Source organism: Manis javanica, chromosome 2 (genome assembly GCF_040802235.1).
Source record: "Manis javanica isolate MJ-LG chromosome 2, MJ_LKY, whole genome shotgun sequence".
In the NCBI taxonomy this organism is placed as follows: Eukaryota; Metazoa; Chordata; class Mammalia; order Pholidota; family Manidae; genus Manis; species Manis javanica.
Genome location: NC_133157.1, coordinates 105468490 through 105493622, shown reverse-complemented (window position 1 = coordinate 105493622; position 25133 = coordinate 105468490). Strand labels below are relative to the sequence as shown.

The 25133-nt window shown below is 36.6% G+C and overlaps 1 protein-coding gene across 11 annotated transcripts in view; it reads right to left on the bottom strand.

Annotated features, from left to right (window-relative positions):
* The window catches only part of LOC118969747 (acyl-CoA-binding domain-containing protein 5), a 50079-nt gene extending 25350 nt beyond the window's left edge, over window positions 1–24729 (bottom strand). For 3 of the 11 annotated variants that reach the window (XR_012127950.1, XR_012127951.1, XR_012127952.1), the window contains exons 1-11: window positions 23573–24661; window positions 23234–23396; window positions 19871–19991; window positions 18392–18464; window positions 14294–14408; window positions 14159–14191; window positions 10979–11113; window positions 9962–10162; window positions 9077–9183; window positions 4293–4560; window positions 1325–1524 (exon numbers count right to left, since the gene is read on the bottom strand). Coding sequence is in view for 1 of the 11 variants with exons in the window: in XM_073229072.1 (XP_073085173.1) it covers window positions 1325–1524; window positions 4293–4560; window positions 9077–9183; window positions 9962–10162; window positions 10979–11113; window positions 14159–14191; window positions 14294–14408; window positions 18392–18464; window positions 19871–19991; window positions 23234–23396; window positions 23573–23587 (1431 nt within the window). In the remaining 10 variants the exon portion in view is untranslated. The other 8 variants (XR_012127956.1, XR_012127957.1, XR_012127955.1 and 5 more) reach the window with 7 other exon arrangements.
* Window positions 24730–25133: the final 404 nt, after the last annotated feature.

Genomic DNA, 25133 nt, shown 5'->3' with positions numbered 1-25133 from the left:
CCCTGTGAGTTTGTTACCTTACACGTGTAGGGGAGGAAAAAATTCTCCTCTACTGTCTTGGGGTCTCTAACTGGGAATAAGAATTAAAATGATAGAAGACAGATTAATAGGAGAGAAGCATACAAATCTAGTTAAACTCTAAAACATAGCCTTCACAAGAGAATGAAGATCCAAGGAAGTGACCAGAGCACAAAGCTTTTACACCTTTTAGACAAAGAAATGATAACTCTGTGAAGAAATTACAAGATGAAGGGGCTTTGGCTATGGCCAGTAAATTGACCAGGAGATATATGGGAAGGAAAACTAGGGAAGAGAGTAGGTTATTTTACTAAGTGTATCTGTACTGATCCATTTCCAGCCTCTGGCACTACGGCTGTTCTCGTCCTGGTACACGGAGGCCCCTTTCTCAGGGGAAACTGTACAGCCTGCTTTTAGATAGGAAAAGGGTAGGTCAGAAAGCCCTGCCTGCATCTGCTGTTTCTCAAATGCCTTCAGCTCAAAATAATCAATGTGTCAAAGTGGCATATTTGGGGGGTGGCATGTCCTGAATTCCCTCCCATGGTCAAAGGGACTTTGCAGATATGTATTAAACCAAGGATCTTGTGATGGGGAGAATATCCTGGATTGTACAAGGGAGCCCAATATAATCACAAGGGTCCTTCTGGGAAGGTGACAGAGGACCAGAAAGGAGAGAGGCTGCAATGTTGCAGGCTTTAAAGATGGAGGAAGGGGCCATGAGTCAAGGAATGTGGCAGCCTCCAAAAGCTGGAAAAAGCAAGGAAATGCTAGGCTCCCCTAGAACCTCCCAAAGGAATTTCTGTTGTTTTTTTTTTTGAGAGGGCATCTCTCATATTTATTGATCAAATGGATGTTAACAACAATAAAATTCTGTATAGGGGACTCAATGCACAATCATTAATCAACCACAAGCCTAATTCTCAACAGTCTCCAATCTTCTGAAGCAATCTCTGCAGCATTTTAAGAAGATAGACGACAACACTTACTACAAAAGAAGGGCTCCATAATGATGAACTCCAAGGCATTCGTTACGATCTCTTTATTAGTTCCCCAAACTGCACCGTTTAACAGCTCCTATTCCTCTAATACCAAGACCCTACTCCTACCTCCAACATGGCACTGCTAATTTTCTATGAAGTGGTATTTAACTGTTGAAGCAGTCTTTTCTTAACTAGCATTTGCAAAAGGAGATCCTTTAAAAAAAAATCATTAAACTACATTGATTTGTGCAAACCTGATCAACACAGATTACAGTTATGCTGTTTTACAGGCTCAACAATGGAAGAAGACAAATTCAGAGGCTCACCTCTGAAGCTGTCAGTGTTTCCAGTTTGTGAAGTCTCTGAAGGACATTCTGCATGTCCTCCTGCAGTCGCATGAGCACAAGGGCAATCTGCTCATTGAGGCTGCCTCTCGACCCTCTGTCTGAACCCCAGCGTTCCCCATCACCTCCGCTTCCCACTTGCCAACCCTTGGTTCCTTCACTCAGATGTTGCATCCTATGACCTATTTTGAGAGAGCAAAAAAAAAACTCCTTTAAAATAATTCTTATAAAAGAAATAACATGTTTTATTCATTTTCCTCTATTATTTCTTTGAGGTCTAAATCGCCAAAGTGGAGTGGACACAATCAGGAAGTACACAAAAGATGAGATCAAAGAAGTAAATATGTAAACATTTACGTACATTGATGCATTCTTCAATTTTTCTTGCTAAGGTTTTATAATGTACTTGAGATAATAGTACATGACTAAATGCATGTAACTCACAAATAATATACGTATTTGGGGTGCACTCTCACAAATTCTTTACTAATAAACAGATAAGACTGAAAAAAATTTGAAGACTGCTTCTTTAGAGTACACTGAAAACTATACTAAATAGCTATGCTTTCCTTTTTGGTCATTTTTGGTTTCACCGTATTTTAAGCCTCCCAAAGGGTTTTAGAATGTGTTTTTCTTTCCATTATACTTAGATAGATATTGAAATCTCACTACTAGTAAGATTTTGTTATATATCCATCTTTTTCTATGTATATATTTACAGAAATGGCATTACCCTTTATACATGACTTTGTGCCCTGATTTTAAAAAATAATATAAACACTTACCTACATCATTAAATTTTATTCCAAATACACTGAAATGACTGATAAATTCCCTAGTAATTCACTCATTCCCCACTTTTAGATGGTTAGGATGATTCCAAACTTTTGTGATTACAAATAACACTGCAATGAATGTCTTTGTAGATAAATTCTTGTTCAAATTTCTGCTGATTTCTTTAGAACTCATAGATAGATTCCAAGAATTTGAAGACTCCTATACTCTAGTATCGAAAGGAAGTAAATTTTGAACTACTCCTTCATGAAGGACCACTTCAGATACTGGTATGAACTTTACATGGGAAGAGAAGTGTGAAGTCCAGTTGGAGACTGGTTTTTTCCTGCAACCTTAAGAACTTGACCTATCTGTGATGGCCTGTCAGTGGGCACTGATGACACTAGAGAGTTGCTCCTGCCTCTGCTCATTTACTATATGCTATATACTATTCAGCTTTCAACCCAGCCTTCAAAAAGACAGGATTAAGCAGACCACTCCCATGTTTTTGGTAATCCCCACCTCCAGCCGTGCTAATTACCCTGGGTTTTTTTTGCCTTCCAGGGTGCTTTTCACCACTTGCACCCTATCTGAATTATCTGCTTATTTACTGTCAACTTCCCCTTCACTAAGTGTAAGCTTCATGAAGGAGGCACCAGTCTTGTTCTCTACAGCATTCCAGGGACCAGAACAGACCCTGACAGAACAGGCACTCAATATTTCTTTGATGCACTACAAAGCAAAGCTTAACTTCAGGGTCTGACATTTTTCTGGACCTGGTGGCTTATGGGGAGCAGTAGCACGGAGGAGGTGGGTTAAAGTCAGCTTGTAAACAGGAGCCTTCAGATACACAATCTTGACAAATTGCCTAGAGAAATGGACCTAAACCAAGGCTCTAGCAATATGATCTTTGTTTCCTTGACTAAGTATTCACAATTTTGCATGTGTTCAAATGGCTATTTTTAAACTATAATTTTCTTAATACCATTAATTCTCTTTTTCTTCCTGCCATGTCTCCATGCTTTATTTATTATTTTTTTATTAAGGTATGATTGATATACACTCTTATGAAGGTTTCACATGAAAAAACAATATGGTTACTACATTTACCCATATTATCAAATCCCCACCCATATCCCAATGCAGTCACTGTCCATCAGTGCATCCATGCTTTATTTTATGTAGACTTTTTTAAACCAGATATAGAAATAATCCTTTAATTTTTATGACTTCATGAAATTATGCAGGGAATTTTCCCTTTTTTTTTAGGTGTACAACGTAATGATTCAGTATTTGTTTATATTGCAACATAATTACAGTAACTCTAGTTAACATCTGTCATAATATATAGTTAGATCATTTTTTCTTGTAATGAGAACTTTTAAGGATTAATCTTGTGCAATACAGCATTGTTAACTATGGTTACCATGTCATACATTACATCCCCAGGACTTATTTGTTTTATAACTGGAAGTTTTACCTTTGACCCCTTCACCATTTTCCCCACCCTCTGACTCCTTACCACACCCCCCACCTCTGACAACCACCAAACTGTTCTCTGCATCTATGAGCTTGGTTGCTTTTGTGGGTGTCTGATTTCACACCTAAGATCTTATGGTGTTTTCTTCCTGTTCATTCTTTTTCACAATACTTACATAAATAAATTAATATATTTACTTTTCTTCTCCATTCAACTTTCTATTTTTACATGATCATGGCTATTCTTATTGTTTAATCTCAGTATGGTTAAAGGTTCTTTTATCTCTATTACTTGATTTGTCAGCTTTGAATGATATCTTTTCACTTAAGTAAAGGAATGTGGAAAAGACAATGAATTCATATTTTTCCTATAGTAGGAAAAAAATGTGGCCGCACAGTTGGCGCAACCGTAAGTAGATTGCTCAGGGGGTGACAGAACACAAATCTGGCTACCTCAAAACTGCATAGAAGATATAGAAATAGAAACGTTTTCCCCTGTGTCTGTGGAGGACACTATTATACTTTGTGGCATCAAAGGAGAGAACAAATCAAAGAAAAATGGTCAGATGTTATGTAAGGAAAACTTTTAACATTCCCTTTGCAGACTGACAGTTCCGATGCCTTTCCTATCTGGAACCTCCCCATTTCACTAATTAGTTTATAAAGATAATGAAGACAAAAAAGAAGTAATAGGTACCTCTCCCTCTTCTGACATTAGAGAATTTCTCATTCTCTCTACCCGGTCTCTCTTGGGGTGGGGCTCCACTGTTACTTCCACCATCTTCTCCTCCGTGCTTTACTTCACCCTTTCCTTCAACTGCTACCACCTGCATATACCCAGTGTTGCCATTTCTGGAAGATACTTGGAAATCTTCAGGAAAATCAGAATTTTCCAAGGGCTGACTGGGATCACCACCCAAGTAATATTGACGTAGTCCATTGTTCGATGTAAAGCTGTCTAAAGACTACAAATTTAAAACAACACTGAGTTAACAGATGTAAACATATATTATACACCATGAAGTTTGCATGATAATAGAACTTTTAATAAAAACTTTTCTATGTTATTATGGAAAATAATATTTTGCTTCCAGTATGTAAGGAAGAAATGGTATGGAAATGTTTCGTCCATGAGCAAAGAATGGAGGAGTTTTGGCAGTGACGTTTCTCATGAGCCAGTCATTCATCCAAGAAACATTTAACTATCTACTCTTATCCTAATTACTACACTAAACTCTAAGGATAATATGAAGGATCTCTATCTGCAAGAAACTTACCTTGTTAAGGGAGTGAACAAAGTAAGATTATTACAACATAGTTTGATAAGTGTTACGAAAAGATGTACAAAGCATGCTATGGGAGCTCATGCAGGGACGCGCAGCTCACACTGGGGTCGGGTGGAGGCTTGGTGAGGACAGACTTCCTAGGGGAGATGACGGGAACTAAGACCTGAAGAACAGATCAATATAAGCCAAGTCAAAGATGTGGCAATGATGACAGCATGTGCAACAAAGCAGCAGTGGGGCAGGGGCTGATGTAAGAGCTTTTGAGATTACAGAATCGACAGGACTTCAAGACTGAACATGATAAGGAAAGGAAAGGCAAAGACTAGATGGTTTTATGATACTACTCAGGATGAGAAATACAAAGGACAAGGTTTCAGGGGGACTGAAAGAGACTATGGTATAGCTACAGATAGGTAAAACTTGAGGTGCCTAGGCAAGATGTCTAATAGAGCACCTAGAGTTCAAAAGAAACATACAGGTTGGAGGCATCACTTTGAGAATCATTAGTATGTGGGGAATGGTTGAAATCAAAGGAGTAGTAACTAGGGATATATTCCTGGTGAACACCAAATGTAAGGGGTCAACAGAGGAAGAAAAACTCACAGAGGAAGTCTACATGGGGCCCAAGAGGTAAAAAGAAACCCTTACAAGAATGGTGAAATGGAAGCCAAGGGAATATTTTCAAGGAGAGTATAGCTAATATTGCTTAGTGATATTCAAGTGAGATAGGAAACATAAAGCATCCATTCAAATTAGCAACAAAGGCATGTCGGCATGTATCTGAAGTGTATGAACACAGTGAATGAACGTGACCAACAGAAAGCCTGGCCATGAAGGGAAGGAGGGAGGTAAGACAAGTTAGAAGGTATCACAGGACTTTCTTTTAAAGATGGAAGGGAAATAAATATGTGTAGCCTTGAGAAGAAAGCAGAAGAGGGACACTGGTTGGGAATAGCTGAGAGAGGGTATAAAAGATGAAGATCTCCAAAGAGGTGAGAGAAAATATGACACAAAGTAAAGAAACTACCTTAGGTGGGAAGAAGGACATGTGTTCCCCTGAGGTGGGAAGAAAGGTGGCAGAGATCTAATGGGTATAATGTACAGTCGGTAAGTTAAAGCAGCGCCAAGGCACGCAGTTCAAGTAGTAATGACCTAACAGCTTCTGTCTTCCCAGTGAAACAGAAAACAAAATTATCTGATGAAAGCAAAGAACAGGTGGAATAGGAGTATCCATCCCCTACCCACACCACCAGTCGTGGTAGAATTCTAGTTTCCTGTGCACTGGGCACTCCTCACGGTGTGGTCTGCAGACGTGCAGTGTCCGCATCCCCAGGGAGCTTGTCAGAAATGCACATTCGTGGTCCAACCCCAGACTAACCAGGTCAGAAACTCTGGGATTGAGGCCCAAGATTGTGGACAGTCAACAAGCTCCCTGCTGAAGTTCGAGAAGAGCCGCTTAAGAGGTAAGAAGAACGTGTAAAACAAAGGGGAAAACAAAACCTAAACCGTTTCCCCCTTATTCCTTCATCATAGAAATCTAACCCACCTCACAAAACTCCAAGTGGACTAGTCTGCACCAGTATACTGGCTGGAAATCATATCATTAGCACAGGTATCTGTACATATACAAACACTTCATGTCTCCAAATCTCGGTTTCAGTTTCACAAGAGTAATGTACTTCCAAACCATCATTTATTCCACTAAATGGCTATTTTAGGACATGATTTGCTTTTAGCTTTTTAGCTTCTACAAAGCAGTAACTGTGTAATAACAATTCAATCTTTCAAAATTTCAACCTTTCAGAAATGAATCTATAAACTACTCAACTGATTTAAACTGGACTGAGAACAAAAGCTGTGAAATAAAAAATTGACTTTCTTTGCAATGGTAATTTGGTAAGAGAGATGAAGCCCTTGAAAGTATGAGGGTTTCTATCACGTCAGAGATTTTAGTAAAACCAATGGGATACAGTGCTTTCAGACCATGAACCTATGCAAAGGACAGAAATCAAGACAGAAACATTTACAGTCATCAAAAAGCACAGGAATCCTGAAAATAAAATTCTAATACTTATGCTTTAAAAAATGATTTTAATATAGACCATCTGCCATGGATAAAGAAGTTGAAAGTAGGAGTATGTAAGATTGAGTTTACATAAAGAATAGGTTGGGTAATAATAATAAAATAAGTAACTAATAAAATATGAAAAAATAAAATAATGAAATTTTAATTATACTGGCAGATTGGCCAATCCCTCGGTAGATAAGATACAGAGATGAAGCTTGGGGACAAAATAAATAATGACTCTTTAAAACAGGGAATATGAGAAGTCACAAGGAAGTATAACAAAAAAAAGTTGCGAAGTAGTAACTATAGAGCAATACTAACAACGGTAAAATTGTATGAAGAACGTAATTAAACTTTTCTGATAGAAGCAAAAATAATCTGTCACATAGGCAACATTAGTTATTACATAAAACACAAGGAAACCGAAACGTACCACAGACAATTATAATGCTCATTTTAAAACTTCTTATAATGGAAAATTTCAAATATAACACAGTACCCAGTTTCAACAATTATCAGTTCAGGGCCATTTTTGTTTTACCTGTCAGCCCCATGACCATCACCAGTGAATTACTCCAAAGCAAATTCTAAATATCATATTACCAGGCTAAATACTCTATTGCAATGGGATAACTATGTCAAACATGAAAGAAAATTGCCTACTCTGTGTGCATATGGTGTGTATTGAGTGTGGCATGCTTCACTGACATATTTAAGACGATATCATAGACTTTTTAAAAAACTTTTGTTAAGTGGAAATTAGTGAGAAAAGGAACCTGTTGAAATAGTAACAGGCAAACAATAAATGTGACATTAGTCATCATCAAAAAGAATTTTAAAAGCACCTTGATTCTCAAGGACTCCAAAAAATATAGTTTTAAAAGAACACACCTAGGTAATCTGTGAATGACAACCCATAATTAGCCTAGATTGGTGAGGGTGGTGATGAGGTGGGGGTTGTATCTTGTCTAAGATGGTTTCTTTCAGAAAGGGACATCTGAATTAGGGTTTAAGGGTCGGCAGGAGGTAACTCGGTAAAGGGGGAAGGAGGTACATTCCAGCAAAATGAATGCAAAGGTGCTGGTGCTGCAAGACAGAAGGCAAAAGGATTCAACATGTTAGAGGATCGGAGAGAAAGCCCGGGTGGGTGAGGCACAAAGCCTAAACACAAGAGTGATGCTAACAGAGGCCAAAAAGTAAGTCGAAGCTCCAAGAAGATTTTAGTCCATCAACTGCCTTACAAAGAAAATAGAAGCAAACCTAGAACTCAGTAACCGGTTATTTACTGATAATCACCAACCTTCCCCAAACAAATGTTTCTGAAAAGAGAAAATAAACGGGAATTTGGATTTTTATCACTTTTCATTTTCATTTTCCATTGATTTCAGCTCATTCTTAGCTTGGACTTCTTATTCGTCCCACCTATGCTACTCATTTGTTGAAAAGCGTTTTATCCATGTTTTTAAAATCTGAGAAAACTAAAAGTAGATTTAATTGCTTGATGAAATGAAAAAAAAGGGGAAAACACCACAAGGAAATACTAAAATCATTACTTCAGGGAGGCAAAAGATAAATGATTTGCTGTAATACATACTTGAACTGTGTTAGAAGGGCCAGGAGAGAGCAGGTAAGAATATAAAAACACCAAACATTACAACCTGGTCATTATCAGAAAAAGTTGTCACAGAGGAAAAGGAATTCAAGTAGCTTTATTAATTTTTTTCAAATGTTAATTTCTAATACTTAAATGCCAATTAACTGAAATTTGAAAATTTATTTCCATTCAAAATTTCAATCCAACATACTAAAGTCAATGTGAAGAACAAATTTATTTGTCTGAAAATTATTCAGTTTTCTTGAACATTAATCAGTTTCCAACAGTGTCTAGAATAAAGTATATTCTGCCTCCCCATCCCACCTCTTTCAGAATATTTGTAAGTATAACAGTTAAATGTTATTTTTGAATATTCAGGAATTTTATTTATTTTCTAATTCAAAAAGTTGTTTGAAATACAAATGTTTAAACATTTCATAGGTATGTTTTCAAAATAATAAACACATATACATCTGCTATTAACCAATGTTATACACCACTTTGAAAATTGACCAATTAAAAATCATTTTTACCTCTTCTTGTCCAAATTGTTCCATGGAATCACAGTAAATTTCACTGTCTGAATCACTTGTCAAATGATGAATTCCAGAAACATCTTCAACATGATCATCATTTGTATCTAAATATGAGTAAGTGTCCAGGTAGAATAATTATTTTCTAATTAAAGAAAAATACATTTACTCCATTTTTTAAATTTATTACCTCTATATTATTTTCATTTTGGAGATAAATTTGACCACACCACACAGTTTTCTTTGAACTTACCAAAACTTTAAATAAATGTAGTTGATAATTTTTATTTGAAATGATTACAAAGTATTTTATAAATACAATTACACAAAAGATACTGTCCAGATTAAACCTTACAAAACTTAATGACCTTAATAATAGAAAACTGACTACCAGTTAGAAGGCCTAAATTTGGCATGCAAGTATACAAGTCTGGTTGTTTCACTAAGAAATTATATTTTGTTTCTTGACTGAATTGTAGCAATGTTAACAATTCGCTGAACACATGGCAACGACAGGCTTACCCCTAGAGCTTTAAAATATGAGAAGACTACAACTTGTCTCGCTGATTAGAGAACAAAAGATATCATATAATCAGAAGTTTAAGGGAAAAGAAATATGAGGAAATAAAAATAAACATTTCAAAATTGTATTTTAAAATGCTATTCTAAAACACAGTAAAATGTCTCAATAAAAATATAAAAGCCCTGGCTTTAATTCACTACTTTTCAAAGCTATAAACCCTTAAAATATTATTAACGCCTAAGATATTACTGAATAAGAGATTTTTAAAATTCTACAGGGCTCCTAAATACTCTAAAATTATTATTAAAAGAATATTCTACTCTAGGAAAGAAGCTGGATGGATCCCTACAATGGGATAATACCTCGGTGAAGGCAGACAGTAGTTTTTCCAGTTTGCTCCAAGCTTTCACCCACAGGCTTTACTTCTTCAGCACTTCTGCCATTCAGGGAAGAACTGGCATGAATGTCATTCTGTGTATCTTGAACAAAGCTGTCTCTGTCACAGCCATTAGAGACAATGATTTCTAAATTCTCATCGTCTGTGGATTTCACCATTTTCTTCCCTATGTAAGAAAATGGAGAGATTCTTAAAGAGTTCTCAGGAGGTCAACTTCTATATCCAATGTTTTAATATCAATTCCCCAACCTACCATACATAATCCCTTTGAAGAGTTCCCTATTTAGATCAAAAGAATGGGGTGCTCCTTGAAAAAACCTGTATTATATGCTAAGAGCTCACGTAAATTGTGTTGGTTTCAAAAGCGCTTCAGTTTCCTGTGAATCAGCAAATTGCTTCTTCTCAGACCTAAGCAAATTGCTATATGACAGCCACCAGTATAAAGGGGTCCACACACTCAATAAAAAGATTTTTCAATGAAGGTATTATTTGTCATACCTTACTATAAAGTAAAGGCAAAACTATGCTGAGAATCACCAGTTGTCTTCCTAACAAGGCCCCCAAATGCAAGTACCTTGTGATTCCAATGTTCCCTCTTCATCAAAACTGCTACCTATACCTTATTCTCTGGATTCCAAGATATTGAGGGTTTCACTTGTCTCCTCTCCTTGGTGGCATGCAAATTCATATTGGAAACAATACATTGCATGACTTCATTTCTGAGACAGCATTCAGGCATTACATTTAGAGGAGTGGTGTGTTTCCTGTCAGCCTTCAATTAGTATCTATTCCATCTGTGCATGAGGCTGGTTGTCTCTACACTTCAAAGTAGAGCCCTTAGATCCACAGCAAACCCTTTACAGGGTCAATAAGCCACATCCCACCATATGCACTAATCTCTTACAATGCCACATCAGCCTAAACTTTTCCATATTCTTCCATCCTATTCCATATGGAGTTTCATCCCATGATCAAAAATTACCAGTGTCACTTTGTTCTGTTCCTTTTCCTTCTTCTTGGATCTCTTCTTCCTCAGACTCAGTGCCACTATCACTGCTTTCAGCTTTACCGTTAACAGTTTTGGCATTTGCAGTAGAAGTTAGAACATTACCAAGATCTAAAATACAAAATGACCACTTAACCTCTAATGCTGTAACATACAATAAAGCCATGATTTACAAATAATACTGTTATTTACAAATAAGCAATGATTCTGAAGTAAAAGATGGACTCTTGATATAGAAAAGTATTCTTTCACCATAAATATACATACATTACATAAATTATTTTGCTTATCAGTTTACAAAAAAAATGATAAAGCTATCTTAAATCCTTTCTGAGTAAGGCATAAGGAAAATTGTTTTTAAGTTAACATCAATCAAAAGAGTTAAGTTAGAGATGGATGACCTTTACACATGGTAAATAAAGAGACAGCTGTAGGTTAGTATGCTGAAAGCATATATGTATTTTTGGCCATAACATCATCAATTGTAGTTCAACGACATTTTAAAATTTTATCCTTTTATTATATTCAGGACTTCATGTGCACAACTTACATTATTGTCTTTATGTTTAAATTTTTAAGAAATATGTCTGTTAATGCAATCAATCACTTAAACTCTCCTACTGACCAATCCTACTTTGAGAATAAATGCATCAGAACTTCTCAAATGTTAATTTGCATAGGTCACTTGAGATCAAGTGAACATGATTCGGAATCAGTCTGGGGTGATCTAAGATCCTGCATTTCCAGAAAGCTCCCATGTGATGCCAATGCTGCTAGACCACACTTTGAGACAGGGAATTACATTCCCATCATTCTTCAGATACTAATAGTTTTTTAAGTGGCTACTGGCCAAAAACAGTGGACAGAAGCCACAATTATCACAACAGATGCAGAAAAAACATTTAAGAAAATCCAACACTCTATCACAATAACACTGAAGAAAGTAAAACTACAAGAAAATTGCCTTAATCTGATAAAGGGCATCTATGAAAATTCACAACTACCATCATAGTTAATGTTAAAAGACTGGATGTTTTGCTTCCCAAATAAGGAACAAGACAAAGATGCCTGCTTTTGCCATCTCTATTTAACATCATACTGGAGGTTCTAGCCAGGGGAATTAAGCAAGGAAAAAAATAAGAGACATCCCAATTAGAAAGGAAGAAACAAAATAATCTTTACAGAAAGCATGCTTTATATTTAGAAAATCCTAAGGAACCTACAAAAAACTGTTAGAGTAAATGATTTTGTGACGTTACAGGATACAAGATCAATACACAAAAAACAATTGTGTTTCTACAAACACTAAACAATCCAAAAATGAAACTGGAAAACAATCCAATCTACAATAGCACCAAAAAAGAATAAAACACTCTGCAATACACTTGATAAAAGGTGTAAAAAATACACTATAAATGACAAAACATTGTTGATTAAAGAGGATCTAAATAAATGGACTGGAAGACAATACTGTTGAGAAGACAATACTTCCCAAAATGATTTACAATTCATTGTAATCCCTGTCAAAATTCTAGCTGGTGTTTTTTGCAAAACTGATAAAGTAATTCTAAAATTCATATGAAAATCTGAGGCATCCAGAAAAGATAAAACAATCTAGGAAAAAAACAAACTAGGATAGCTCATACTTCCCGATTTCAAAACTTAATGTGTATATATATTCTGAAAAAGCCCATATGACACAGATATATCAGTTCTCCTGAGCCTAAAGGGCTACTTTTAACAGGACTATTTAGGGGGGGAAAAATGGTCAAGATTGCAAACTGTCCTGCAATTTGGCAGTATCTTACAAAACTGCGAACATCTACATCCTTTGATCTAGCAGTTAGACTTCCAGTATTAGTTCTTATACATGTACTCTGCATATGTAAAATGACATTTGTACATGATTACTTTCAGCAGCATTTTTTGAAGATCAGAAGAGGAAACAATCTAAATGTCCATTAGAATGGCACAGGTTAAATAAATTATGTACAAGGTCGACATCCTTTACAACCCTATGCTTAGAAATTCAGTTTTCTCATTTTGCAAAGGTCATACATTACCCTGTGTTTTATGTAACACTTTAAACAGAGCCTAAGGTAGCTTTCACTTAAGAGAAAGGAAAGATTCTTGCAGCAAAACATGAATAGTTACACTAAACAGGATAAATAAATACTTAAACAGTCATTTCAGGTCAAGGTCTGCTTTGAAGTTCATATCAGGACAGATTTTGCTGCCAAGGAGTTATAAAAAAACCTTTGGTTTATCAAGATGTTTGAAGTTTTAAATTACAGCTAAGGAATTTTGGACCTGAGCCTTTATTATTATTATTATTCTCTCTTGCTTGTTTTTATAATTAGTTGTTTGAATATCTGTCTCTAGTAGTAAGCCAGACATTAGTAAAGTAGGTACGGACTTAGTTATATGTTAAGTATGCATCCTAACACGCTTCACACAGAGAAAACACTTTCTATTTTTTCTGAATTGAATAAGCATGAATTCAAAGGGACATTATTTGTTAACATTTGAATCCCCTAGGCAAATCAGATATAGATGGTAGGGATACCAAAAAAAAAAAATGGATACCAGACTGATTTTTATATAAAACATGTATAATTTTCATTTAAAATGACTCTCATTGGCTCATTTTACTCTGCTTTCTGAAAAAATCAAAAGGGCCAATATTTACGCTATCAGCAAATCTGCATATTATTTAACTCCTATTAGTATGCAAAATATAACTCTTTTGGTTCTTTACTGAGAGCACATTAAGTAGAAACCTAAAAAAGCAAAAGACCAAGCAAAGTGATTTCCCTGATGTTGTTTTAGCTTTACTACCCTACTGTTAAACAGACCTGCTTTATAATTAGCTAGAAAGTCATTTCAGCCATGGTACAGCTAATATAATTCATAAAGCAAAATAGGAAAAAGGATTGATCAAAAGAAAACATGAACTCTGCTACAATTTTGTATATACTAAGTGAACCACCTGTCATGTTTTAAAAACTTCAAGATTAAATCTAAAGGATTTACAGTATTTTGCAATTTTATGTAATATGATTACTTGGAATGAAAAGCTTATACATAAATTTGTGCAGAATTTCTTTTGCATGTAAATTTTTAACGAAAATTTTACATGGATTTCTTTATTCCTACCTTCTAAGTATTCAGAGATTTTCTCCAGTCGGACTAGCATGTGAAAGTAAAAAAAAAAAAAATTTGACATAACTATCAATGCCTGCATAATATATCAGTTGCTGAATTAAAAGTGACTATGTAAAATTGTCCGACCTGAGGTTAGATCAGAACTTCTGCCACTTTTTTTGTCCTCTACAATTTCATAAAATGGACCTATGAGATGTAACAATTCTTCAACTTTCTCAGTCATCGGCATAGTTTCAAGAATCTGTAATCAAAAGAAACAAATCCTGTGAAATCACATTAGTGATCTATACTAGTACCAAATAATACTATTTATAATTTATTTACAACAATTTTGAGATCTGAAGTTCATCTACAGAGTCCCCAAAGTATCTATATTAATTATATACTCAATGTTATAACTCTTCTACAAAAGTTTCAAGTTGTATGTTAGAGATTTAAAATTGTCCTGATTGTGAAGAGTATTCTTACATAAGCTTCATGTAAAATTTTTTACAATGATCTACAAATTGTGCATTAAAAACTAATGGCATTACAACAGACACATGAAAAGATGCTCCACATCACTAATCATCAGGGAAATGCAAATTAAAACCACAATGAGATATCACCTCACACCAGTAAGGATCGCCAGCATTGAAAAGACTAAGAACAACAAATGCTGGCGAGGATGTGGAGAAAGGGGAACCCTCAGACACTGCTGGTGGGAATGTAAGCTAGTTCAACCACTGTGGAAAGCAAACTAAAAATAGAAATACCATGCTCCACATCGCTAGTCATCAGAGAAATGCAAATTAAAACCACAATGAGATATCACCTCACACTACTAAGGATAGCCACCATCCAAAGGACAAACAACAACAAATGTTGGCGAGGTTGCAGAGAAAGAGGAACCCTCCTACACTGCTGGTGGGAATGTAAATTAGTTCAACCATTGTGGAAAGCAGTATGGAGGTTCCTCAGAAAGCTCAAAATAGAAATACCATTTGACCCAGGAATTCCACTTCTAGGAATTTACCCCAAGAATGCAGCAGCCCAATTTGAAAAAGACAGATGCACCCCTATGTTTATTGCAGCACTATTTACAATAGCCAAGAAATGGAAGCAACCTAAGTGTCCATCAGTAGATGAATGGATAAAGATGTGGTACATATACACAGTGGAATATTATTCAGCCCTAAGAAGAAAACAAATCCTACCATTTGCAACAACATGGATGGAGCTAGAGGGTATTATGCTCAGTGAAATAAGCCAGGCGGAGAAAGACAAGTACCAAATGATTTCACTCGTATGTGGAGTATAAGAACAAAGAAAAAACTGAAGGAACAAAACAGCAGCAGAATCATAGAACCCAATAATGGACTAACAGTTACGAAACGGAAAGGGACTGGGGAGGATGGGTAGGAAAGGAGGGAGAAGTGGGGGAAGAAGAAAGGGGGCCTTACGATTAGCATGTATAATGTGGGGGCCATGGGGAAGACTGTGCAACACAGAGAAAACAAGTAGTGATTTTACAGCATCTCACTACACTGATGGACAGTGACTAATGGGGTATGTTGGGGGGACTTGGTAAAGAGGGGAGTCTAGTAAACATAATATTCCTCATGTAATTATAGATTGAGGATACCAAAATAAAAAAAAAGAAATATACTGGCAAGATACTGTATTGTAAAGGAAAAAGTAATTTCTCGGACTCAGATGAGCACATTGCTTAAAACTGTCCAAGTCCCAGTGCTCTACTCTCTGTTCAACAATCTTAGCAATAACTAGTCCAGTTTCCCAAGGTGCCTCTGACATTTTGAGGAGTGTCCTGTATCTCAATTGTGAGTATGCTGGTCATTAGAAAACGATATCACCCACTGTGTGTTAAGATATTGGCATTCTGGTTTTCCCCTCAATCTCCAAAAGATGGTTATCATGAGTTAAGCCTTTAAAGACAAACCACCTTTCATACTCAGACAGAGCCGATGTTCTGAACTTATAGAGCTATAGACCAGATAGATCCTCAGCCATGGTGATGTTTAGGTTCCATCCTTTATGATATTCTGTTCCAATCCTCTCTCTATTACAGTGATTATGCCATCCTCCTAGAAATCCTAAAATAATCAGTCTGGGGTTATGCTGTGGCATTAGAATTTTTCTTTTTTTCTTACACCGGATCCCTAGTAATTCTAATGTGCCACTTGAGTTAATTCTGTGTCTAATGTGTCAGCCAGGGTTGAGGAGACTGATTTCTCTCTAAATTCAACAGATATAGTACACATTATTGGACTACTGGTTGAATTTCCTGGAAGTCTCCATAATATAGCCTGTAAAGTTTGTACAGAAAATAGGACTTTCTATTTCCTTCTAATTATGAATCAAAATAAACTTTATTTAAGGAAACATGGATTGTTTCTCCTAAACCACATTAATTATTTGAGTCTCTCAAAGCTAACATCTTATTAAATTACTTTAAGAGAATATTTGATTCCAGCAACTTTTTAGTGATACTTCACTGGAAAGTTCATAAATTACAAAAGACATTTTCTATAAAAACATTATCCATTAAAACATATAAATTAAATAATACTTCATTAAACTCTTGAATGCAAAGGCATGGAATGAGATTCACACGAAATGAGTAATTCTAAAGAGCAATAGTATAGTGACTTCCGAGCTATATTTAGGAACATGGTTTAACAATTGCTTCATTTTGTAAATTATTGTAATTAGGAAAGGTCCCAAATTCAGAAATCAAATTCTTGGGATAATGTACTATCCCACATCATTATTTGGAAGCATGCAATTTTATCTAGTGATACCCATAAAGCAAAACTCTGAAAATAATTTAAGAGACTAATCAAACTTTTAATGTATGGGTATCCTAATATTTTTAGATTTACCTTTAAAAGTTCACTATAAACTTTATTACATTGACCATATGAAATGCAGTTTTAAAAGTCTGAGTGTAAACAGTTGGTGCACTCTTTTCATCAGAGAAGTTTTTACAGCAAAGTACAGCATTTTAAGATATCTGAAAGGCAGCAATATACTAAGTCCATCCCTATCTACTTTAAACTATGGCAACATCATTGATCAATAAAATTGGATTAAAAATGGGAAATTTTTACTTAATGTTCAATTCAACTTTGTATTATAGAAGTGGTCCCCAAAATTATAATGATCTTTACAGAAAAGAAAATAGTTATCAAGCCAAAAAAAGGCTTTAAGATTGTCTTTCTCTCTCTCCGCTTTTGAAAGGCTTCCTTGTTGTGTTACTGATAGTTAACAGCTAAAGGACTGAACTCTGCCCTCTGTTAAAAACAAAGTCCTCTAAATAAAAAATGTAAAAATGTAATAAAGGTCACAGCTATAAGCAGTAGATACTAGAATAAAACAAGTTAGTCTGAATCTATCAAACAAAAATTACTGCAAAGATTAATACTGTCAAATCATCTGACAAAAAAAATAATCTTCCTTTTTACAGCTTTTCATTGTGTTCAAAGATAAATTGATTTAAGACTATCAAACAGATCTGAATTTCACAAATTCTGACCCATCTCCAACATAAAAATGGTCCTTTTTAAAAAGGCACTAAGATCATCTTTAAAATCATGATACCCTAATAAATTTGCTTCTCAAAACAATACCTTGAGCAGACTTAACAGAGCTAGTTAATAAGGAAAGGTCCTCCTTACTAGTTACTAGAGAAACAAAAAGCATTCTTAACTTATTTTGCTTCTGAAGGATTTCTGCATATACAGAAAAATGTTTGTTATTAAGTAGTCCAGTGATGGGACTATCTCAACTACGGGTCCAAAGTCGTATGAGAACATTGCTGAGCAGTCTTGTTATATAACTATTTCTCCTAAATAAAAAGTTCCAAAGCAAAAATGCTTTCAACATTAGCCAAGTTACGTCCCACATTCCTGAATAAGGGACACCAATATTTTTAGATTCCTATTCCTATACTTACTGCTGAAGTTGAGTATAGAGAAAGGGAAGATGAAATCAACAACAAAATACCATGTCACCACAATGTCATATATTTTAAAGGAAAAAATACCTTAAGATGAACTGTGATGAGACAAATGAAGCCTTAATAAATTCAATCATCTAGATTCTATATTCTAACATTATAATCTCTTTGTTCTTTAAAACAAAGCAACTAGTTCACCAGATAACAAAATTAAATTAGATCTGCTCTGAATATTTTTATTTTCTACTGCAAATTATTTTTCCTACCTTTTTCATTTCTTCAACATATGCAATCATTGCTTCCTCTTTGGTCATATCACCCAATGAACTCCAAGCATCCCTAGTAATGAAAATATCCAAGTATCAACAAAAAGTCACCTGATTTTCAATTATTTAGAACAAAATTTATAGTTGATGCTTAGGGTCATTAAATTAAAAGAGGCTATACTTAAAGCCATATTATGTCTCCAAAGGATGTCTTTAAATGCACCACCTTGAAGAAAAATATCAGAGTGAATTAACTGGCAAATTAATATTTAAAACTAGTAAGTATATAACCCATGTATAGACTTACAGAGTGTAAATATACCACATAAACTGTAGGCCACATAGACTACAGACTGTTCATAATTATTTGCTAAGAACTCTTTAAATGCTTTTGTATCATTATAAAGAATAGGATAGAAATGAACATTTTAGAAGACTCTGTGAACTGCTACAGCTATGTTTTAAACAAACATAAGTTTTGGTTAAAAGTTTCCATTGACTTAAATAATAGTCTAACTTACACGCAAAAAAAAGTAATGGCTTTTTACTGCTAAAAAAAAGAAAATGTGAATGCCAAGAAAATGTTACACCCCTAGATAATGAGAACAGTCCTTTGAAATTTTTCTCTAAAATGAAAAACTCTATGTACATTTTTTCTGGAAGCTTTAATCCTACTTAAGGTTAACTGTGAAGAAAAATGTTAAAGTAAATAAATACATTTTCTTAAAACAGATTTAAAAAACATTGCTTTCATATTTAGCCTATTATTTTATGACTATTCATAAAAACCTTAGAGGGAAGTACAGTACTAACAAATCCTCAAAAGAGTTTTAAAGGCTTCCAATTCAGAGTGAATAAATTTAGCCATGAAAATGTGTGGCTCTTAAGACATGCTTTATTAGCAAACTCTGTTCATGAGGTACAATCTGCATTAGATAACGTTAAACATTTTGCTAGACATTTACGAAGTCTTCAACAGTACATAAGAACATCAAATGTTGGTTGGAAAAATGGCTGAGGCATCTCTGGATCTTGTATGATTTTTTAAATCAAATTAAACATCAAATTTCTATTCAACTATAGTGGGACAGGAATGAAAGCTTAGATAAGACTTAGGATGGCAAGACCCGAGTCATGTTCCTAGTTAGTATCTCAAAGGATCAAAGCAAACAATGTCACGTGACAAGCAAAAGTCATTATTTTTGTTGGCAGGAGAGTTAGCTTAACTTAGTTTCAGAGCTGTTTTTGGCATAATAAAAAGAAAAAAATTCCATAATAGTAAAAACTAACAAAATGATTTCAATTTTATTGTTTTCCTCTCATCCCCAAGACTCTCCTATTTGTGTAATTGTGAGTTAAGAGCACATGTACCTAGAACACTTCATGCACAGAATAATACATAACCCTACTAAGTAACAGTCATATACTAATTATGTAATTAAAATAAAAATTCTTTCATAGCTTTCTATATAACATTACCACTTATATCTTCCAATAGGATCCCAGAATCCAGGCCTTGAAAGTTTACAGGGTCCTTCAGTTGCCTGCTTATAGAAGCTATAGAATTTGAGCATCATTTCATTTGTTGGCTGGAAGGAACCTATTGGAAATATACATTAAGTATGGATCACTTGGAGAATACAACTGATGACTTAAGGCTATAAACTAGGTTAGCTATACTAAAAGTGATTTTTAAACATTTCATTAATAGTTCAGATATTTATTTCTAACTCAGAAACAAAAGCTATGGCTCTGGTAGTTCCTTTGACTTAAAAAAACTTGAAGATATTCATAGTTTAATAACAATACTTAATATAATTTAATAAATAAAAGAATAAATGAACAAACATGCTGTAGGAGTAACCAAAATAACTGGCAATGTCATTTAGAAAACAAATACATTAAAATATAGAATAACTGTATTAAGCAACTGTAATCAGATATTTTTATTTAAAGACTGACAAACCAAAACTGACTAGAATAAACGAAAAGGTTAAATGTACACTCTGCTTAATAAAATTTTAACAGTAAGAAATTCAACTCCTATTGACCAAATTTCAATTTTTCAGTGGATAAGTAACTTTGGCTAAAGTCAACCAGTGTGTACTGTGTTAGAAAAAGAAGTAATCTGAGGTAAAATAATTTCCTCACTTTCAACCTTGTAATTCTGGGCACATCAATTTCTTTGAAAATCACTCTTTATGTATGTCTCTAGAATATTTATAACCTTTTTTATGTTTAAATATTTCAAATTGTACAAACAAGTGCTGGAAGTTGCAATAGTCTTAATAATAGGGAAAAATTGGGATGTAAACATTTTATAATAATTGGCCAAATAATTTTGTGTTTGTATGTATATCTATATATGTATATGTATAAACACACACACACACACACACACACACACACACACACACACACACACACACACAACAGGATAATTTAAACAACAACCCTTAAAAATTATATTGTAGAAGAAGATAAATAATGGCCTGAGAAACATTTCATGGTCTACTATAAAATGAGAAGAAAAAAAAAAAGGCAGTTTAAAAACCACACATCTACCCGGAAGATGACTGGTTAGCCAGAAACAGGTAAGATTCCTCAAGGGAGGTACAACCTAAGACAGGCACAGTCACAGGGGGGCCATCAGGTGAGAAATTGGGGATCAACAGAGGTGAGGCTTAGAACCTCACCCCCCCTGTTTTGAGAGAAATCTTCTGCATCTGTGGATGTTTTGTTGCCCTTGTCTAGCTTGGATTAATACTTAGTCTATAGGCACACACCTGATCATCTTTTGCCCTCTTACAGCACTAAACTATGTTTTCTACCTTTATCTTGCATCTACCTACCACTTCAGCATTTTATTAAAAATAATAATAATAATAATAATAATAATGGAGAAATGTGGGATTCACATATAAATCAAGTATAAAAATCAAACGAATATTCATATTTGACCTGATTGTTTACAGTTCATAATGCATGATCAAAACCGAAAGTTTCTGTGATGACTGCCCTTGCACTGTTCACCATGTAAGAACTTATTTACTACATAAGAATTTGTTCACCATGTAAGAACTTGTTCATTATGCTTCAGAAGATTGGAGACTGTTGAGAAATAGGCTTGGGGTTGATTAATGATTGTGCATTGAGTCCCCTATACAGAATTTTATTGTTGTTAACAACCATTTGATCAATAAATATGAGAGATGCCCTCTCAAAATAAAAAAAAAAAACAGCACATCTACTACAATCCATTTTTGCAAAGTTAGTATTTATATACATAAAAGTACAAGGAAACACATCAAAAAATAAAGGAAATCTCTGTATAGTAGTCATAGAGATTGTTTTTATTTTCATCTTACTTGTGTTTAAAAAAAGTTTTACATTCAGTATCTATTACTTTTATGCCAAAATTATAAAAACTGAAACTGTAAAAAGATATTTTAAAACCTTTATAATTGTGTAATTAGCAGATTACACATACTAATCAAAACCTAGTAGTTGGTAAATGTTGTAATAATTACAACACAGACAAACTGAGAGCTGGTGTTTCAGGTTTGGCCAGGAGTGAAATAATTCATTCCAAAATAACAATCCTACTTATCTACATAATGTATGCTCATTTGGGAGTATCTAATGTTTGATACAGTCCTCCTTCATATAGGAGAGAAGAAAAATAAGAGAAACTTGAAAATGGTTACGTATTTAAGAAACACAAGTCTAAACTCAAAACCTTATGTCATAAAATCTTCAGTAAGTCAATCAAATAAGATTTAAAAGCTTATTGGTCAAGGTGAACGATATTACATTAGAATACATTACAGAAAAAACTGGTAACATGTTAAATGTGTTTGTTCTATGTGTAAAATTCTAATAAAGTATAATCTGTCTTCAAGGTGCTCAAATATGACATACTTATTTTATGTGTTTAAAATAGTACATAAGTATTTAAATTTCTAAAGGTCAAGGGTGTACCAAACATAGATGTTATAGGATTCACTATAACCTTAGGACTTTAAAATAAACATGAAGCAACAAGGACTAAAAAACCATAAGATCTTACTCTTTGCAAAATGGTCCACAGCTGACCAATTTACATGTATTATTATAAAAATATTTAGCAATTCATTATAACAATACTTCTGCTTCAATTAATACCAGTTTATTTTCTGGGAATAATGGTATACTGAATATTGTGCAACACAGGTTATCTTACCTTGCAATATCTTCTTAAATGTTATATAAATAACAAACTGTATTTACAGTTACATGGGCTCCCTAATAAGTGATATATAATGCCAACAAAGACTAGAGACATCAAGTCTGTATCCAATTTTAAAATGTGTGGTGCGCGGCGCAACACACATAAAACTCCTGGAATCATGCCTTTCTATAAGGAGTGAATCATGCTTCTTTCCTGAGCATTTAAGAAGTCAATAGCTAAGTAAGTTCCTGTATTATTTCTTTACATTTTGTTCATTCACTTTTCTTTCAATCCCTCATGTATCCTCCTCCAATTCAACGTCTGAGATGACAAAACGACTATTTTGTGTATGTTTTTTCTAACATATTCAAATCCGCAGTCAGTAAGTGACAAGACCTTTGTTTTCTACAACTTAAAATCTGGATAATACATTTGTCTTTGGCTTCAAAGACCAGCAGGTAAGTAACTCACATTCGATACCTCCCCTTCGATTACATTTCTTTTAAACGCAGAAGTAGGTTAAAAGAGCAAGGATAGGAGCAGAAAAAAACGGTTAAAGTAGGTGAGATACAGAAACCGGGGCCTCAGACCTCTGCAGAAGGCTTCTTCGACGGGAGATCCAGGGCACTTACCATTTTTCGGCAAACTCTGTATCACCTTCACCGCCGCCTCAAACCTGGCTTCGTGCACGGATCTGGTGTCCGCCATCTCCAGCCGCCCACGCCGACCCCGGTCCCAGGGTCTGTCTGCTGGAATCAGACAGCAGCACCAGCTTTCCCAGGAGCCTGCATGAAACTGGAATATGGAGCGCAGTCGCCGATCGACATGTCCGACCGGAGGCGGCCCACTCGACCGCGCAGTTTCCCTGCCCTTCCCAGGCCACCCGAACGGGGGTGGACCAGCTCCTTCCTCCTCCCCGGGGCGTGACTGTGGCCGAGAAGCCGGTCAGCGAACACAGAAGAACAACTCACCGAGAGGAAGAGCATCTCTAGCAGAAGACGGCGGGGCTCTGGCCAGCGGTGGTCGCGGAGCCGCTCTCCACGGCGCAGGCCCCTGGCGAAGCAGCCACACTCCCCATCCCGGCAGGGTCGCTCGACCGGTCCGCACCGCCCTCCCCGCAGCCCCGCCCCAGAGCCCACCGGGACCCACTAGCTGCGGCCGGCGCCGCCGCGCAGCAAACTCCACCCACTCGCCCGCGGCCTTCACGACCGCGCGCGCGCTGCCAGTCCCCTAAGGAAGGGCCGGGGAGAGGAGGGAGACGGGCCGGGGCTCGCTCCTTAAACAGGCCGGACCGACCGGCTGAGCGCGCAGGGGACGCGGAGTTGGGTGTCTGCGCGCCGGCCCAAAGCAGCGCTAGTCGGTACCGCTGGGCAAAGCATGAGCCTGAGATTCGCAGCGCCTGCCCTGTCTTCGCTAAGCTGTGAGGAAGGCGATGGAACTTATGCAAAGGGCTTTAGATGCGAACAGGCTCGGGGCGAAACTCCTACTCCGCCATTTAAGTTCTGTGGCCTAGGGCGAGTTACTTAGCCTCTCCGGGGGTAACCGTTATACCACCTTACAGGGCAGATGAGAGGATTAGGGATGTTAGAAGGAGAGGTTTAGAAGTGCTTGGCCAAATGGCTTTCCACAGCTGAGGCCACTCTGAGCCAAGAACGTCCTAGCAGCAACCAAAGGAGGCCGGAGGTTGCCGCTACATAGGGCGGCAGTGAGAGGCACCTTCCCCAGCACCACCCAGACATGCCCCGAGGAGCCGGGCACTGCACAGCCCGAACAAGTAAATAGGCGACAGGGCGTGGGGAGGGGCGACTGAGGAACCAGTGCGGATGGTCGGCCCTTGGGCCTTCACCTTTCTAGCACCAAGTTCCTCGTCCTCGGTTCTCTGGGAAGCGCGCCCAGGCCAAACAAGAGGAGGATTGATAGCGCTTGTGAGAGTGGAGTCCTGCGGCCCAAAAAGCCCCACGTCGCCCGGGGCGCATTTGTCAGCTCGGGAGAGATTAGGAGAGTTACTAGTACAAATCTTAGCAGCCGACTATGAGTTACTCTTCCTTCGGAGCCGCAATGTCGGCATTTACCTTGGTACTGCCAGGCAAGGCCTGTCCGGTAATGTCCGCGACGCCCGCCCCTCGCCCTGCCCCCCCCCCCTCAGATTTGTGGGAAATGTAGTCCCCTCTCCACGGCTCTCCTGTGCCCCTCCCTTCCTCCGGTGGCAGGCCTTCCTCCCGCCCTGTTCCGGCTGGGTTTCTCCTTTCCCTCCCGCAGGCGCTCGGTCCGCCTCGGCGGAAATCCCTTCTTGCGACTGTGTCGTCTTCTGTGCTAATTCAAAATACCACGTCCTCTGCCCCCAAAAGGGATACTCGGTGGTGTCTTTTGGAGTTATCCTGGTGTGACTGGGCTTGAATCGGAGAACTAAGCTCTGATTCCTTGCTCCTGATGCTTACTAACTTTTGAGTTCAGTGTAGGAGAGCAAAGAGTACCTTTTAGCTAAAGAATCCTACAGCTCACTGAGTGACTAGACGGCATTTGCCAAGAGAA